General features: G+C 38.8%; 1 protein-coding gene across 6 annotated transcripts in view; it reads right to left on the bottom strand.

The window, feature by feature from the left end:
• Kcnip4 (potassium voltage-gated channel interacting protein 4) overlaps positions 1-18,836 on the bottom strand; it is a 1,104,843-nt gene that overhangs the window by 86,250 nt on the left and 999,757 nt on the right. For all 6 annotated transcript variants that reach the window (XM_021260223.2, XM_021260225.2, XM_021260224.2 and 3 more), the window contains one exon: positions 15,530-15,654. In XM_021260223.2, the coding sequence (XP_021115882.1) occupies positions 15,530-15,654 (125 nt within the window). The remainder of the gene's footprint in view (positions 1-15,529; positions 15,655-18,836) is intronic.

Raw genomic sequence — 18,836 nt, forward strand, 5'->3', positions numbered from 1 at the left:
CCCCACAAAATGGTAATAATTTCTCTTCATATGGCTAAAGAAACCTACTGTATCTGGAAGTATTTTTTGACAAAGTACAGTGCATACTATAGGTGAAGCTTTATTAGCATATTAATGATACACCACATTTGGTGGCATGGTTTTGTCCCCCTCTATGATATCTTAGTGATGATTATCAAAATCTTTAGCACGTTATTTGAGGCCTGCCAATTTTTCAGCCTTGCCTTTCCACTTTTGAAGTTTTTTATACAATTTATTAACTCTAATGTGATTCTTCCCATTTCTCTAAAATGATATTTGACACTGTGTAAATTGTTCCTTCATGAAATAATTTATATAATAGTGCATTTATCAGATTGTGCATTTATCGCAGACAACTTGGGAGGACTCTAGAATCTAGACCTGCATAGAAAGTTCTTCTGAAAGAGTGGAACAGAACCAGGACCAAAACTAGAGCTACTAGGACAGAGTAAGTGGGTTTACATAGTAAGAACTGGAGTCAGAAGAAATTCCCCGAAGCCTTGATTTAATCACAGAGGCTCTCTACAAAAATCTCCGGGCCTTGCCCAAGGTTAGTTATGGAGGGAGCTGTCCAAGGTTTCACAAACATACATATTCAAGTAACATGTGTCTGTGGAGAACTATGTGCCAGGAAAAGTATGGTGTACTAAGTGTATGTGGGGAAGCCAGAGAATAGTAGCCCTGCTCTCATTTTTCTCAGATGGAATCAGAAGATAAGGAGCATATTAATCAATTATTACAGATGACTGAACAAATGCTAAAACAGTAACACACTGGATGCAGCAAGGGTTTGACCCAGTGTTGAGAGGAGGTGATATTAAGATAAACTGGGAGTGTGAGAAGGAACCATCATACAAACAGGATGCAAAGTGTGTCCCAGGAAACAACTTATGAAAAGGCCTTAAGGCCCCCCAAATCCACAAGCTTTTCTCTAAGAATTGTTATTTTTAAAAAATAAAATGGAAAAAAAGTAAAATGTGGATGAGACTGTTGTTAAGATCACGATGAAAATGGGTGGGATGCCGTATCATCATGGAACTGAGGTGAATGTTTTCCAGAGGCCGAGTGTGTCCCCAACCCCTACTCTCAGACTCCTTCCTCAGGTATTTATATTTGGCTATTTCTCTGGAAAGAGCTTGTGATTAAGAAATTTCAAGGAACAAGGCCTGGCTCCAGCATAGGATATGGGGATGTTGGCCACAGATGTAGCAGTCCTCCGATAAATATTGTGACCCTTGTCATGTTTTACTCATCGGCAACACCTACGGCTTCCCAGGCTCTTTTCCCTCATAAGACCTGGGTGCTAATGTTTTTATTCAGTTCTGTGAGCTGCCCTTGATCTTTTCAGGTAGCCCCCCCCCATTAGTAAGGCCAATTTTCTATGGCTTATCATCAAAGAGTTTTAGCCAACACATTCACTTCTCTGTTTATCTGCTAAGCACCATTCAATTTTTACTTCTTGCAAGACTATTCTTTTTAGGCTCATATGAGGCCACAATGTTTGATTTCCTTCCATTTTTCCAGTTGATTCTTTAAAAGTCCTTTGCTGATTCCTTCTCCTTTATCAATCCCCTAAACACACAATCCTACACACCCAAAGCCCAAACCTTCTGTTTAAAGAATCTCTCTTCAATCATCCTCTGTGGTACTGCAGAAGTAGAAAACTTTAGTTCAGATCTCGGACTTACCTCTTCCTCACCGTGAGCATGGGGAGGTTATATAATAATCTGTACCTCATTCTTTTGTTTAAAGAATCTGTTTCACAGGGTTTCTAGAGAACAGAGAGTTGATTATATGTAAATGCTTCAGACAGTGTCCATGTTACTTTTTATTGTAACTGTTTGTAACTATCCATTCTGATGGCAGGCATATATATCTTAAATTTATAAGTTCAGCTCCAAACACCATTTTAAGCTTGCTATATTCATATACCCAGCCACTGGATTTTATAAGACTAAATTCAAATCAATTAGCACTATTACCTCATACCCCTCCAACTCCACTAACATTTTTCTTCCCAGTTCTGCATCTTAGTAAATAGTACCAATACCTGCCTATTTGCTTTTCATAAATGTTGGAATCATCTATGTTTTCTTTGTTTCATTTTGACCATGAACTATATATGTCAAATTTTGCCATTTTTATTTCTAAAATACTGATCTGATAATTTTACTTCTTTACATTTCAACTACCACAACTTTTAGTACCATCCACCTTCATATCTTGGCTAAATGGATTTAATTTCCTCCTCACCACTCTTTTCTTTTTCATCTTCCTCCTTTTACATAGCACACCAAATCAAAGCTGTGTAGTAATGAGTAACCAGGCAAAGCCCATTACAGAGCCTCCATTCAGCTCTGTATCAGAGTCCCTTAAAAGGGAGATGTTTCAGAAATTTATAACGAAACAGCCATTGACATTCCTTCCCATAACCAGTGTAGTCATTGCTTTGCCCTGTACCCCAGTCCCATATCTTATTGTAGGCATATGTACATCGCCAACCCAAGGGACACAAACACACTCTATCCCATCCTCTGTGACATTGCCTCCCATGTCCTCAGGCCCAAGTCTCTCCTGCTTCCAGCCCAGTTTTCCCTTTGAAAACAACACCACCTCTGCTCCCATGCACGGATGTCCCTCTGTCTCCCCTGCTGTCCTTTCTGAGCTTCTATCCTGACCTAAATAAACTCATGTCTTTGTCTTCCTCTGGTCTTGGTAAATTCTTTCACCGCCATGTCACTGGCCCACCAGCAGCACTCTGGCACTGCAAACCCAGCCTGCAAGTCTCTGCCTCACCTGGCCCATTCCTACCTGCGTGGCTTCATCTTGCCCTCACTCTTTTCATAAATGGTTCTCTCCTTAGGTCCAGCATAAAGACCTTGACTTCAGAAAGTCCCGATGTATCAGTCATGATTCTCCGAGGAACAGAGCCAATAAGACATTGATGGATTTCTATCTGTGTCCATCTGCTTCTGTTAGTCCATCTATCAATCTGTCTGTCTATGAATGAGTGAGTTCTATTTTAAGGAATTGGCTCATATGGCTGTGGAGACTAGCAAGATCAAATCCTGGAGGACAGGCAGGCCACTGGAAACTCAGGCGTGATTTCTGCGTTACAGTCTTGAGGAAGAATTTCTTCTTCAGGAAACCCGTTTTTTGCTTGCAAGGCCTTCAACCGATGAGTAAGTCCCACTCCTATTATTAAGGGTAATAATATGCTTTACTTGAACTCAAGTGTTACAGATATTAATCTCATCTACAAAATACATTCTTAGCCACATCTTAACTAATATTTTATCCCAAAATGGGCACAGAGCGACTCCATGCTAATGTATAAAATTTATCATCGCACATTTTCTAGGTCTCTTATCCCCATATGAGCTTCCCTACTGGAATTCTGTTCTTTTTCTTCACTGGATGTGCCATAATTTACTCTATTTTTTGCTTGTTTTTTAAGACTTCACTTCCTCCACTGAACTCAAGGGTCTATGAGTTGAGGACAATTCTCTCTTTAAAATGGATATTTATCCAATGCTAGCAGAAGCCTTGAGTATATATTAAGCATTCATTAAACAATTGGTAGTCAATCAATGATTTTTATATGATTTAACAACCAGGGTAAGATTGAAATGGGAAATGTTGACTCAATCTTCTAAAATTTTCTGGAAGTTGAAGATAATATTAAACACAATTCATTAAAATGTGCATGGGAAAGTAAATAACTGATTTTTTCTTATGTTGCTTTGACATATTCTTTTCCTTTGTATTTTCCTCAAATTAACTCAATCAATACGTATTTAAGAGGATGTACAGTCTAACATTCTCAGCCCAAACATAGCATTGCAAAGATTTTCAAAGTTTTGGCAACCCATTTTAATGAAGGCTTGAATGCCTGCCAGGATCACTGGAATAATTGCCAGTTAGACTTATATTCATGAACACATTTAAGTTGGGATTGTAAGAAATGGAAAATGATCTAGTTTTATGGATCAGGTTCCCTGCCAGCAATTTGGAATGATGAATGGTGCCTCAGATTTGTTTGTAGTTTTAGCCACAAAACATACAAAGTTGCACAGCAGGCTCTTCAACCAACATGTACTGAATTTCAAATTTTATTTATTGCGCTCTCAGCGATGTAGTTTTGTGAATCAGTTAGTTCTTCCAAAAAGAATGCGAAGGAGAAATACTGTGGAAGTTGATCCACACAGCACTCTGACTAGCACCTTGTACTGGGGCCTGTGCTGGCAAGATTGGGTTCCACGTACAACAAATTGTGTTAATAAGCTTGCTGGAATAAAGCTGCTCTTGAACTTGTTATGTATTTTCTTCCCAGGTACAATGCTAAGGGAAGAAGGAAACCTCAAGGCATTCATAACACAGGCACTTATTATTTTTTTTAATGCTGATCTTTCCAGTGATCAGCCATAGAAAGTAAAATATATTTGAGTTTGAAGTATCAGTTGATGCATTTCTCACAGACTAAACAAAAATTGTCTTAGGAGAATTAGCTGAGCCTTAGAAAATCTTTAGAAATCTGCACCAGAAAAAAGTTCTGTCTAAGGAGGTTTTATTAATTTTAATAGAATGCAAGTTGTCCTCCTAACTCAGATTTTTCTTTCATACACACACAGCTGTTCACTTAGACGCTGTGTTTCCCAGCTAGTCTCAGAGCTGGGTGCTCCAGGCAACTGGATTTGAGTCTCCGATGCACATAAAACTGATGCATATAATTTGTATTACCTCTGAATTAAGATAAGTCACTTGCTCCTGCACTCTGACTCTTTCGCTTTCCCTCAAGCCTTGAACACCATGGTGACCTAGTTGACACAACACACATGGGAAGCACATTCTAGTCAAGGAATAACAGCAAGACAATGTGCTGGGAGAAAACTTTGTCCTCAATGGTGTCATGATGGAGTAAAACTGCCTCATCTCTCCAGACCAAACTAAATAGGGAGAAAACTAAAATGTGATATTCCTTACAGGATTGCTATGGATGAATGAATAAATAAATAATTTTAGAGTTTTTAGAAATGCTTCTAGTTAGTGAAATTTTGCTTACTATAGGGATTACCTTTCTAGAAGTTTTTTTAACAGATCTTCTATAAGAAAATCGATCTTTTTTTTGGTACCAGGGATCAAACTCGGGTCCTTGCGCTTGCGCAGCAGGAGGCGAAACCACTGAGCCAAATCCCCGGCCCCTAGAAAATTGATCTTTTATAAATTGGAAGGGAACCAGGAAACTGAGGGTGTGGGGGAGGGGAAAGAAAAGGGTTATAAGAAGATTTAAAGTGCATCATTGTACGTGTACCAGCGAATCACAATAAATATAATCATTTTACTATATGGTGCAAACGTGAACTAATAAAAACAATAATAATAATGAAAATGGAGAAAGGGGATCGGGAGACAAAGGGAGGGGATGGGTGAGGAGGGGCAGGTGAATAAGAAGAATCAAGATATGTTAAGTACGTGTACCTACTCCCTAAGATGGGGGTAAATGTCATGTACGAAAAACACATACTAATAAAAAATAAAATTTAAGACATTTCAGAATAAATAAAAATATTAAAATATTAATAAACTAAAGAGCAAAATAAAGAATGGAAAATAGGGGAGAGGAGATCTTTTATGACTAGGAAGGGGACCAAAAGATAAGGGGAGGAGGAAGAGAAGAAAGGGGATGTGGATTAAAAAAAAAAGAATTAAGATGAATTAAGTACATGAACCAACTCCCCATGACAAATGCAATCATTATGTACAGAAAATGTGCTACTAAAATCTTTAAAAAATAAAATGAAATTTAAAAAGAAAAAAGTACCCACATCTCTATTTTTCATTGAAGCTTGGAAGTATCACAAATTTTTATTATCTCTTCTGATTTTTAAAAAATCTCAGTGAAAGAATCATTTTGAAAAAGATGATGTTAGTTTCTCCAGGAATTCAAGAGACCATAATACAGTGCACTATATCCAAATTTGCTGTAGGGTAAATCTTCATAGGTCTGAGAATTAATCTGTGTTCTCTAATTTCTTGAGGAGGATGGCTGTTATATAAAATTTGAATCAATATTTGAGAGTGGAGTAAAGAAACTTTAAGCTATAACTTCTACGTATTAACACAATTTAAAGGAGAAAAGCTAACAGTGGTACTAATGATGATGATAATAATAACAACAACAATAATAACAGCTACATTTTGAGTGTTATCATAACACAGGATATGTGCTCTGGACTTTACATTCATTATCTTTGCAAAGCATCTGTGAGATGCTTTTCCTCCAGTTTTGCAGTGGAGGTAAATCAGAGAGGTGATACATCTTGTGTGTAAGGATAGCCACAGCTGGAATCTAATAACACTTAAAATTTATACCATAATATGTACACTTTTTTTTTTCAGTAAACAGTTAACATATCAGTTAAAACCAATCATTTAACTCTGATTAGTTGACAATGCTGCCCTTAGAGCTTCTTGCAGGATTTGTCCTTGGCTAGTGTTTGAGAACTTGGATTTTGAGAGGGTTTCTGCTCTTTGAAGAGAATGGTTCATTGTGTCTACCGTTGCAAGCAGGACAGCTTATGCTGCTCATCAGCTTTGCATCCTGGGGTCTGGAACTGGGGTACCTGTTAGACCCTCGATGTCTAATGAGCTTTCTTGCTAGACAAAATTTCACAAGCGCTGTCACAGTGACTCACAGCTGGAGAATTAAGCATCTCCTTTATGACTTCACCAAGAAAAGAATAATGGAAGCTTGCTTCAAATTTTCTCTAATACTGCTCCATGTGCTTTTTCCCTTTACAAACTTGCTTTGCACCCTTTTGTTGTAGCAAATCATGACCATGAGTAAGACTGTATTTGCTTCGTAACTCCTCCTAGGAAATCTTCAAACTTCTGGATGATCTTAGGAGCCACTGACATATTTTTCCCCCATGTTATTTTCTCATTTGGAGGAAAAAACATTTTATTTTCTTCCTGAGTATACAGGAACACTACATTACCCATCTCTCTTTAGTGTAAGATGGACCACATGACTGACTCCTGGCAAGCGGAATGTAGGTGGTGGCCACTACTCTAAGACAGGCCCAGCAGACATTCCACAAAGTGTTCCTTGCTCTATCTTCTTTCAACTGAGGACCAAAGGAGGATGCTAAAACAATGTGCAAGAATGAATTCCCCCAGAGTAAAGGACTGTCCTCACTAAACCAGTTGAACAGAACCCCTATCCACTACCCTACCAAAAGCAGGGTGCCAGAGAGGCAGATGTAAGATACAAAATACAAACAAATATTTTTTGTTTTAAGCCACTAAAACTATGTTTCAGCAGTGAGCCTACTCTGACTAAGACATATGGGGTTGTGCTAAAGCCACCACTCCAATCTCTTTCTTACAATCTTTGAGATATGTTGCAAAAATGAAAAGATTTCTTAAGCCACAGACATCTCATTGTCCATTTGACAGAAAAATATTTGATGAGCAATATACCACATGGGAAACCTAACAAATGAAAACACTGAAACTCTTGCAATGGAACTAAGAAGTTCTCTGTTATGATGTTAAGATTGTATCTACCAGATATCACTAGCCCATGAAAAGATCAAAATTGAGATTTCAAAATATAGTTTTTTGTTGTATTCCTTTTACACCACCATGAATTCAAATAATTAAGTAAAATCATCATAAGTACAGGACCCCCTGTACCCGATTACACCACAGAAAGATGTTAAGGCATGGCATGCAATTCTTTTACTAAAGGAACTGTGATATTTCATTTCTTCTAGCTTTAGATTATTCAAGGAGAAAATCAACAGGTTTTTAATTTTGCTAGATGGATGTGGGAGGGACTAAAAAATGGAAGGTAAGAGAAGATAAAATTTTTATCTGGGTGAGACTCCCATCTTTTAAAAATTCATTCTCAAATATTTATTGATTAATTGTTGTATACAAGATACAATCTAAAGGGCTAAGGGTATTACAGCAAAGAATTTGCAGTCCTGCCCTCAGAGAACTAAATTAGTGGGGAAGGAAATGAGTAAAGTGGAAACTCAAAATAAATACCATGATGAGGTGTACACAGGGGCTCTCCAAACTCACTCTATAAGATGTTGAAGAAAGCTTTACCATGTATAAGTCTTTCAATCCAGATCTTATGAGATAAATTCAAACTCTCAATTTCACTCACCCTTTCACTAAAAACCATAAAAAATCCATTCACTTTAACATGGAACCTCCACCATATTCTCTAGATTGTGATTTCTCTCCTCTACTTTGAAGCGATAGTTTTCTTTGGTGCATCCTCCCTACCATGATGTGCTTCCCACCAAAGACCTAAAAGCAATAAGTTCAACCGCCATGGACTGAAACCTCTAAAACTGTGAGCCAAAAATAAACTTTTCTTCAATAAGTTAATTCTCTGAGATATTTTGTTACAGTAACCAAAAGGCTGACTGTTACAGCCTGTTGCATTTTATTTTATGTAGAATAGCCTGGTTAATACTGGTTCAGAAGGAGATCAGACAGGAACAGGAGACTGGATCCTAGAAATAATACAGGTGAGAGATGGCAGCAGCATGTGAGAGGCGGGCTGGTGGAGAGGGAATGGAAAGGCAGATGTGAGAAGCAGACAAAAAGACCTAAGAATTGACTGGGCTTAGCTAGTTAGATGCACAAGATTCTGAGGGTGGAGTCCAGGAAGACAACTGGGTTATTAGGTAAGTGTCTAAACCAAGGGGCATTTAATACAGAAGACAGAGTGAGGAGGCAAAGATGGTGACCTGGACATGCTGCAGACAAGCTTCACTTAATAAGAGTAAAAGCAATCTGAAAAGTTAGACATTAAACACCTGGTCTTTTCATTCCAAAATCAAATACCAAACAGGATAATGGATCAGGCACTGGAGGGTAGGTATGCAGAATATCAAGGTGCTTTGGCTTAGCACATCATCTTTCGGAAGTGCACAGATTAAGTGGAAATAAAAGTCTCGGCCCATTTTTCTTTTCTGTTTTTTTTTAGAGAAAGCGAGGGAGGGAAGATGTGAGAGTGAGACCCTAAGTAGTGGTGCAGGGAATGGCAGCTACAGCCCTACAAAAAGCAGTCTCTGTATGGAGGGAGGGAGGAACAGAAGGGCAATGCAGCAGCATTGCTTTCCTCACAAAGATTTCCAAGTGAACAAGGGAAGACTGAGTGATTGGCGTGACGCCCCATTAGACCATCTGCCAGGTCACAGTGACTCTTGACCAACATGGGCACTTGAGATGTTTTAAAATCAAACGAAATGTTCATGATTAACTGCTAATTCTGCTAACTCAGAAGAGTTAATTTTTATAATGCATGTGTAATCAACACAGTTGTGTCAAAAGAATCTCTAAACACATAGACACACCCACACACACACACAAATATGTATATGTGAAAAATACCTGGGTCTGAGGATATAGTTTAGTGGCAGAGTACTTGCCTAGCATATATAAAGTTTCCATCCCCAGTACTGTGCAAAAAATCAAAATGAACAAACAAAAAGTAAGCAAAGCAAAAAGGAACAAGATTTGAGAAAAGGGAAGAGTTGGCAGTGGTTACCTGTAGCAAAGTGGGATGAGGTGTTTATTGTAAGTGAGACACTCATATATTTCTGTTTATATCCCTCTGCATGATTCCAAATATTTAGCATGACATATTATTAGTTTAAAATACAAAAATACAAACCAACAAGCATCTAAATACAATCAAATATACCTATCATTAACTGATGTTTAAGGCTACAGACTTTGAGATAACATCACAGAGTCCTTATTGTGAATTTTATTTCTCCATTTAGAACCATTAGATAGAAGAACTGAAGAGCTCTAACGTCTATTGACATTACTCTAAACCAAAAATATTATGCAACATTTCTCATTTATCTCCTAATCTACATTGGTATAGCTATTTTGCTCCTTCAAAGGAAATTTTTTTTTTGTTACCAGGGATTGAACTCGGGACCTTGCACTTAGAGGCAGGTGGTGCTCAAAGGAAAATTGGACGGCCACCCAGACAAGCTAAGTCACTTATCCAAGGTAGGGGGTGGTAATTGGACATTTTGTAAGGAGGTCTATAAGGTTTGTAAGCAGGTGACATGTGCGCCACTAGTCCTTGGAAGTCAAAAGGAAAGCCATGAAAACTGCTCAGGCCCATTGACAGCCTGCTTTTCAGAAAGCTGTGCTTCTTGGAAGTGTTACAGAAAATTCTTCTGGGGCATAGAAAATCATATTTTAACTCTGTGCTCCTACCTCGCTTCTTAAGTACATGAGTAATACTTTACAGATAAGGAAGATCTTTTATTTGAGTCTTTCAAGAGCTGAACAAAACCAATTATTACCCACCCTCCTTCCTGATTGGAAGGGAAGATCTTAATCCCTAATGTGCTGACAGGGAGACAGGAGCTGCCAGGGGTGAAATGACTTTCTGAAGTTCATACAATCACTCCATGAAAGAACATCTCAAGAATAACACAGAAGAGTCATGACAAAAGAACAGCTGCTGGATACAATTAGCATTGCCTTATTCAATTAGAAACATCTTCCTCTATCCTAACCACTATATCCCACTCTTTGCCATGGGTATGCTAAACTCCCCCTCTGTGCCTCTCCACCATAAGTGAGACTTAGTGATTTGTATGCAAATGTACTTTGTCAAAAATTCAGACCCCTATAATTTCATCCTCAGTTCTCTTCATTTGCTTTTAAAAGTCTTAGTGCAGAAGTTCTCCAATACTTTGAGTGGGGTGAAAAAGGCTCATCAAAGCAATTTCATCTCTGGTTGGTTCCTTTGACCACAACAGCAAAACTTTCGCATAAATCAAGAAACATTTTGGTGCTGTAAATCCATAAGATATCTGGATTACAGGCAAAACACTGGGGGTAGTGATTGATGTGCTTGAGATGTCACCCCAAACCAGATCCTTCTTTAGTCACCAGGGGTTGCTTCTTACAAACACCCTATGGTGACCCCAGTGGGCCACATCTTTTCAACCTCCTCACCTTGTGTGCTGAGATGTGAAGGTGATGGGGTGGGGTGTCACGTCCGTGATTATGCTATATTTTGTAAGACTGTCCCTTCACAAACCAGACTGTCTCTTGCTGCCTCTGAGGAAGCAAGCTGCCGCCTCATGAGTGAGCTTCTGATAGGCCCACATGGCAAGGAGCTGTGAGCAGCTGCCAGAGCTGAGTGGCTCCCGTTGATCCCCAGTATAACCATGAGGGTCAGAGTTCTGCCAACAATGTATGAGCTTCCAAGAGGATCTGGGATCCAGTAAGAGATGCAGACCAACCAGCACCTTGACTGTGACCTCAGGAGACTCTGATCAGAGAACCCAACTCAGTGATTTCTGGACTCCAGAGCCTCAAAACTGTGATGAAAATGGATTTTTTAAGCCGCTAAGGATGTGGTAATTTCTTATACATCCACAGAAATCTAATACAAGTAACTTTCATTTTCAGGTAAAAAGGCTATTTAAAAAGTATTAAAGCGACGCCTTAAAGATATATTTGAGTGTAATGACTACTTAGTTAGACCCATTATAATTCAAAGCAGGGGAAGAAAAGGAAGCAGGGAAAGGCTGAGAGAAGAGGGGATCCGGGGTCTCCAGCAGGGCGGTCTGGCTGCTTGCAACTATCTCTCATCTTCTCTTCTCAGAAATGGGAAGAGCAGGCTTGGGCTGAGTATTATTAGTTACTGGAAAGAAATGCCAGAAACACATCCTCAGAATAAAACGTCATGCCCCAGGAGAACATTTACTTTCTCTACCCCTGCCCAGATACCACACACACACACACACACACACACACACACACACACGCACACACACACCAAGGGCCTCATGAGATTCCAGTGTAGCCTGGTTACTGGTGTTTGACATTTTAGGCATCTTCACAATTAGGTCAATTCTTTTTTCAGTGATTTAAAATCTTATAGAATCTTACATTTAGCCTCATGGTTCTCAATCTTGGCTGCACATTATAATTACTCAAAAAGCTTTCTAAATCCTGATGCTCAAGCTTTTTCCCAGAGCAATTACATCAGAATCACCAAGCATAGTACCCAACTATCTGTAATTTTTAAAGCTCCCTGATGACTGCAACATGCAGTTAAATTTGAGACTGCTGATCTGTAGATAGCACTTGGTATCTTTCTGCATCCTTTCTAGCACATAATTTTGCAGCCCCATACCCAAGACACTGCATGAGAGCTATGTAGGCCAACCGTGACTGCCCACATTGATGGAGCACAAAACTGAGGTCATATCTGGGGCTACACAACATGGTAACTCCTTCAGGTTGATCTTCGTGTTTATTTCTAAAAAAGTAATGTAGTTATCATTGTTCTAATGTACAAGGACAAAGACAGTCAAAGTCCTGAGTCAGGAGAAGATGTCCAAACAAAGAAGATACAGACCCACGTGTGAGTGACAGCAGAGCCATGCCTAGACTCTCCTGCACCAGAAGCACCATGTCACCTGTAAACATATAAGAAACGCCCACTCTGGACCCAGTCTCCATGCCTACTAGGCAGTAGTGTATTCTGCAGTGCAGCAAGGGTGAACAGTTCTGATACTGTGTTCTCCATCACCTTCAGCTGCCCACTTTGGAGACTCAGCTCAGCATGTGGCACAGAAACAAAAATGTGTATGTTCCAGTGAGTAAGTCAGAGTGAGAGCATGAGAACTCTGCTCTGTCTTCTCTTTCTCCCATTCTCCATTTACAAGAACACTCTATGTTGAAAATGAGAGCGAATGCGATCAGAGATACTGTATGGGAAAAACGCCAGGGGACTCGACAGGTTCACTTGCAGGGTGCCTGGCAATTGGACTCACTTTCATACAAGTGTGACTATTTCCAGATGCTGAAGAATGGTTTATTCTTTTAATCAAAATATGCGGAATTTAAAAAGCTTTCATTAAAAATGAGTATCCCAACTGTTTCCACAGAAATGATTTTGTGATCTTAAGGGCTTTGAGATAATTGGTATTCAGGAAGTTAAGGGCACATAGTTTGCTTTCTCTGATGGAAAATAGTTCTGATCACTGCCATTCTTCAAAGTGTGAGCTGAGTGGGACAGATCGGCATTGGTGTCTCTCTCATTTTGCTTGAAGGCACATTTTTTAGAGCTGTACATTTGACTTGAGTAACATAAAAATTAAAAGGGCATTCTTGTTTGATTTATCATAAACATGGATTCCTATTTTCTGAACAAACCCTAAAATGCTTTGTTTGAAAGAAGTATATAAAATGTTCTTTGGCACATTCAGATCTTTTGAAAATTTATCTCATAGACAGGTAGGGTGGGACAAAACAATGCAAGGAAGACAGAGAAGAGAAAAAATTTAGAAAGAGGAAGGAAGGGGAAGAATGGAAAGAAAGGAGACAAGAATTGAAAGAGAAAAGGAGAGGTGTAAAGGGGAAGTGAAGGAATAGATGTGGGGTCAGAGAAGTTGGAGAAGGGGAAGGAAAAGGGAAAGGCAAGGAAAATAAGGAAAGGGGAGAAAAGAAAGAACCAAACAGGTAGCCAAAAGAAATAACAAAAGAAAGCAACGTATGGAGACTCCGCAGCCCGGCAATTTGTTGTCAAGTGCTACTCATGTCAGGCATGCCGCAGAGCTTGGCCCTGAAGGTTAATGATGGCAGCAATCAGGATTCCAATTTACAGTGAATAGAATGAAAGGCAGCCAGGCCTCAGATGAGAGACCCTACAGAGATGGCCATGGAACAATAACACAGCAGGAGCTGAAGAACACAGGGATGCTGGGAGGTTAGATTGAGTAACCCTTTATTCCACAACCATTCTGTACCTGATGTATGATCCAGTCAGTATTAAAAAGGAAATAATTTGCTTATTACGAGATCTCTAAATTATAGCAAGGATGTTTAGTTGTTTCTAAATGTTTGAAATGAGCTCGTTACCGTTTTATTCTGTGACTATTCTTGTCTTAGTATTGACTTTTGGGCAAGGCTTGGTCATTTTAACCTCCTTTCCTTCTCCATCATTGCTCTTCTGTTTTCCTGTGGCCTGTGGTCAGTGCAGCTGTTTTGCTCTGAGGATGTAAACTATTGTAGAATAGACATAACCAATAATTCTCTGACCTAAATGTCAAGTCTCTTTGCTTTTTCTCATGTTTATTTATATGTATCTTCTTAGTAGATTACATATCAATATTCCTTTTCATCAGAGTCCTGTGGGTATGGTGAGTGCCCTTTTCCTCCAGCCCAGGCTCTTCCACAAAGGCCTTGTGAATGACCAAGGTTTAGAAGAGCAAGAACTCCATTAGGAATAGCGAAGGAAAAAAATTAGAAAACCTAGGGCAAAGAGAGGGCTGGGGAGTAGAAATGGGAAAAAGTCAGTACACATAAAATCAGATAGTGGTACAATAGGCACAATGTGCAATATGTGTGATGAATCCCTATATAATATTTTGAAAAGCCAACTAGATTTATGAATCTAAGTAAATTTTTATTGTTGGTACCAAACAAAAGGCAGAGTTTCTCATCTGGACTGATTGAAGCTAGACAAAGGCAGCAGTTGAGTTTATCAGATTGGTAGAAATATTTTGACAGCATATAAGTATATGGTCATGGGATTGGGGCTCTTTGGGGTTAGGTTTTGGAAAAGAACAGGCTGACTTATTTTGTGTGTACAGGAACACATATAGCTACATACTTTGGCTTATGTATCTATAAGAGCAAGCCATGTGTTCAGATGGTATGCCATTTGATGTACAAATACTCAATACCATTAAAGATGAATTATCTTCCAATAGATTCATGACAGCAAATCCTTGCTCCCTATCTGAACCATAAGCTTTTATGTTAGTCTGTACTTTTTCTGGCTTCTGGTTAATCTGTACCATCAAACTTAATACAGAGTATACACCAAGTATTCAGAAAAAGGGTCCATCTGACAGATTACTGGGATTCACTCATGGTTTCTCATTCCCTTCCTCTGGCTAGGATGGGCTACCACACATTGTGAAGATGATTCACCCAGGAAGGAGGGTCATATACACATCTGGATCGCAGAAAGCCAGACTCAGTGACTCATGCTTTAAATTCATTGACAGAATGGTCTTCTGCAGACAGTAAAACTTACAGAAACTTTTCTCCAATGCCAGGATGAAGTTAATTGATAGGCCACAATCTATAAGTGAGGCATGAGATAGCTAAGAAATGAAGAGATAACTGGAGCTTATTGGAATGAGGTCATTAAGCTAAAAGAGAAAAAAAAAATCTAACAAGAATTGAATTGAATAAACCTTTAATGAATGCCATCCTTGTTTGATGGGCAACAACATGTACCAGCACTGGTATGTCAAAGTGAACCCAAATCCAAATGAATATCTGCTGTATTGAAACCTAGGATGCATCAGTAAGAAATGCCCATCTGGTGAGACTTTCTGAGCAGGGTATATCCCCCGCTTCCCTCTCACTTCTCAGGACTCCTCTGGGAACTGCATGAAGGTAAAGTAAAAAAGAAAGTACTTACATTCTTAAATCCTCTGTAGAGAATCTGAAGCTCTTTCTTGGTAAATTTGCTCTGGGCTTCCAACAGCTCGAGGGCCTCAGGCCGATGCCTGACAGTGGCCATCTCCAGCTCATCTTCCACGCTGTCTGTGGAGGAAAAGCAGAAACAATCTCAGGACCCACTGCTGCTCACCAATGCTTACAATGAGCAACACAGGAAAATGGAAAGAAATGTTTGCTAGATGTCTGTGATTTCTCCCCAGAGGAGGGATCCTCACACTGTCAATGATGGTCTGTACATTTCTCAGTTTTAATAGTATGAAGCTGAGGCAATTCTAGATAATTTATTTTTGCACATTCTACTCATTAAAGTCGACATCACAATTCCAGCATTTTTACAGTTCAGTTTGAAAGGTAACAAAAATCACCAAGAATTCAACCTGAAATTTGTGTCCATGTACAAAATACTACTTATAAAATGGGACTGTTGTTTAATAACAACGAGAAACCCTGTATGTATCATAGAACTTCCATAGAAAACTCTGCTAATACTCTCCTAGGTTGCCTTTGAAATCAGGCATTTCACTGGGAGCTACAAATAAAATGTTCAGATAAGGTGCAGATCAAACTAAGCAATCTGAAGCTCTGGGCTGGACTGCCATACACCCACGTGCACACTAGAAGATTAGGGCCTAGTGAGTTAGTTTTATTTTATAACCAAGAGAGTCTGGAGTTATAGGTAGGTTCTAATATATTTTACTTTGCATTATGAGTTACATTTAAACTATTATTTCTCAAAGATGGTCTATGCAAATAGAATTTTGTGCTTAGCTATTTGGGCGATGCTATAAACTTTAATGTAATTTTGGTAAAAAGTATTATAATATATAACTTTTATTTTATTTTATTTCATTTTTTTTGTCATTACCAGGGATCAAACTTAGGACCTTGTGCTTGACAGGGAGGCATGATGTTACTGAGCTACATCTCTGGCCTTTGGGATACATACATTTTGAGGAGACCTATAACAAAGAATTCTTTTTAACTTTGCTTAATACAATTGAGCCCAAAGATATTTGTCCATAGAACCTTTTTCTGCCCCAAAATAACATCTGGTAATATCCACACATTTGCCATAGGGCTTTGTAACCCTAAGTTTGGAGATGGTATGGATATATTACAATCTGAGTATTTGTGTCTCAAAGAGCAGCACTATTCAGTCCAATGTCTCTGCAGTGAAGTAAGATTAAGTCCTAAATGACTACTTCCAGTTGTAATCTACTTTACAGGAGGAACTCAACAGGAAAAATTAAGTCTTATGTGAAGGAGGCCCCATCTAGAGCTATGGCTTTCCTCCATTTATATCCCTTCCTCTTGGCCAAAGATTCTAGTCTCAAAGAAGTAGGCTAAGGAGAACAGTCACTTGTTGGCACCTTTAACCCCAGAGTCATGCCTACCTTTAATCTCTTTGTCCCATGGACCAATGAGAAATATGACGATTTTTCCAAAATTGCACCATCTGCAACATGAACAATATCATCTTCTACTATTTGTTCCTACCTACTGGCCTGCTTCACTGAGAGCCACCTTGAGGTCAAAACTTTCACTCAGCAGGAAAATGATCAGAGGAACCATAATATTGGCAAACCTAATAACTGCTCTCAGATAGTTTACAAAAGACCAATAACAATGATAAAACAAATACTTGGAATGGTAGTATATCTCCAAATGAGTAACAAGAGATAAAAGCAAACATTAACTTTGAACTTTTTATATTATAATAATTTATTAAGAAATAGTGGCATAGAAAATCTTCAGAATAGTGTTGAATAGATAAGAATAAAAGAAAAGAACATGAAAAGATGGGAAGGAAGACTATGAATAAAGTCTGAGCTAACAAGGATAAAACTAATGAGAAAGTATTAAGATGATCACCTAAAGTACTGGAAAGAGCTAAAAATATCTCAGAAAAGGCAGCTAACACATTGACCTCAGGCTGGTCTTTATGGAGAAAAATCAAGTAAACCGTAATAGGACTATTACAATGTTCTCTATCATTCATCTGAATAAATGGGTTGATTTTGCTCAATGTGTCTTGAGATAGCATGAGGGAAAATGTCACTCCCTAAAATTGCTGTTGGTCCAAAAGTTTGGAGTATTTTGTATTATGATATTTGCCCATACAGAAATAAATGCTGTGCATCAGATCTAATGTAAGTAGACAGTATCAAATAGAAAGGTTCTACTTTCTTGAAAAAATGTCTTATGTACACTGCTTTTGAATCATTTAATAGAGCAATTTCTTCACTCTAAAATATTGCTTTTTCCTTTTCTACGATGTAAAATGTACAGATCTTTTATGATCCAACTTGATTATCAGTGCTTCCTTTCTGGAGGCCCACTGTAGGTAGAATTGAAGACTTCCACTCAGCCCCTTTTATTAGCACACATAACACATCATTATGAACTGTTCATGTTTGTCTCTGCCATTGTGAGTTCCCTGAAGACATGACCAAAGTCTTTCTTAGTATGTGTGCATAGGCTATGGACCTAACAGTCTCTGATGGCCTGTAGCCATGAATTATTTGATAAATGAATGAATAAAAGAATAAACAAATAATACTGATGCTCAGTTTTCCATTCCTCTGGAGGTCCTCAAACCTAAACTTTTCTTGGTAGAAATATTTTTAAACTGAGTTTTGTGGGCTGTTGTTGGATCTTAAATGCCTTCTTTCAGAATCACCATGTTCTCTAGTCACTGTTCCAGGAAACAAAGCACAGGCAAAAGTAGAGGAAATTTTAATCAGATTTTCTGAGCAGTCTTTCAATCACAACATGACCTTGTCTAGGCCTAGTAACCCTTCCACTGGCAAGAAGCAAAATAGTGCATTAACCTCTTGGCCTTCATACCATATAGCAAGTCTGAGCCATACTACAGACTTTCTGTACAGAGTTTCTTCCTCCAGCTGTCTCAGACTTGCAGATGCTAAGTCTGAGACAAAAGGCCTTCAAGGCTGAAGGGTCAGTATAATTGAATTAAGTGTGTGCGATAGGATGATCATTGCATGCAATATTCAAAATGCTCCACAGTTGAAGTGCCTGCCTGTGGGCTTTCTTGTTTTCCTGGCTGACTGGTACTTTACTTCTTAATGACTTTTACCTGCCAAAGGGCTGTTTCTATTTCCAGGAGGCTGACAAGCTTTAAAAACATACCTGGAATCATAAGCAATCACCACCATATGATAAGTTTAACAAGGAAACCCCTGAAACCAATCAAGTCTGATTCCCGGAGGGGAGCTTGCTGTGGAGCCCAATGTGATTCTGCCCAG

Source organism: Heterocephalus glaber, unplaced genomic scaffold, assembly GCF_053883595.1.
Source record: "Heterocephalus glaber isolate CG9 unplaced genomic scaffold, H.glaber_assembly_v1.0 deba00001509, whole genome shotgun sequence".
NCBI classification, from domain to species: domain Eukaryota; kingdom Metazoa; phylum Chordata; class Mammalia; order Rodentia; family Bathyergidae; genus Heterocephalus; species Heterocephalus glaber.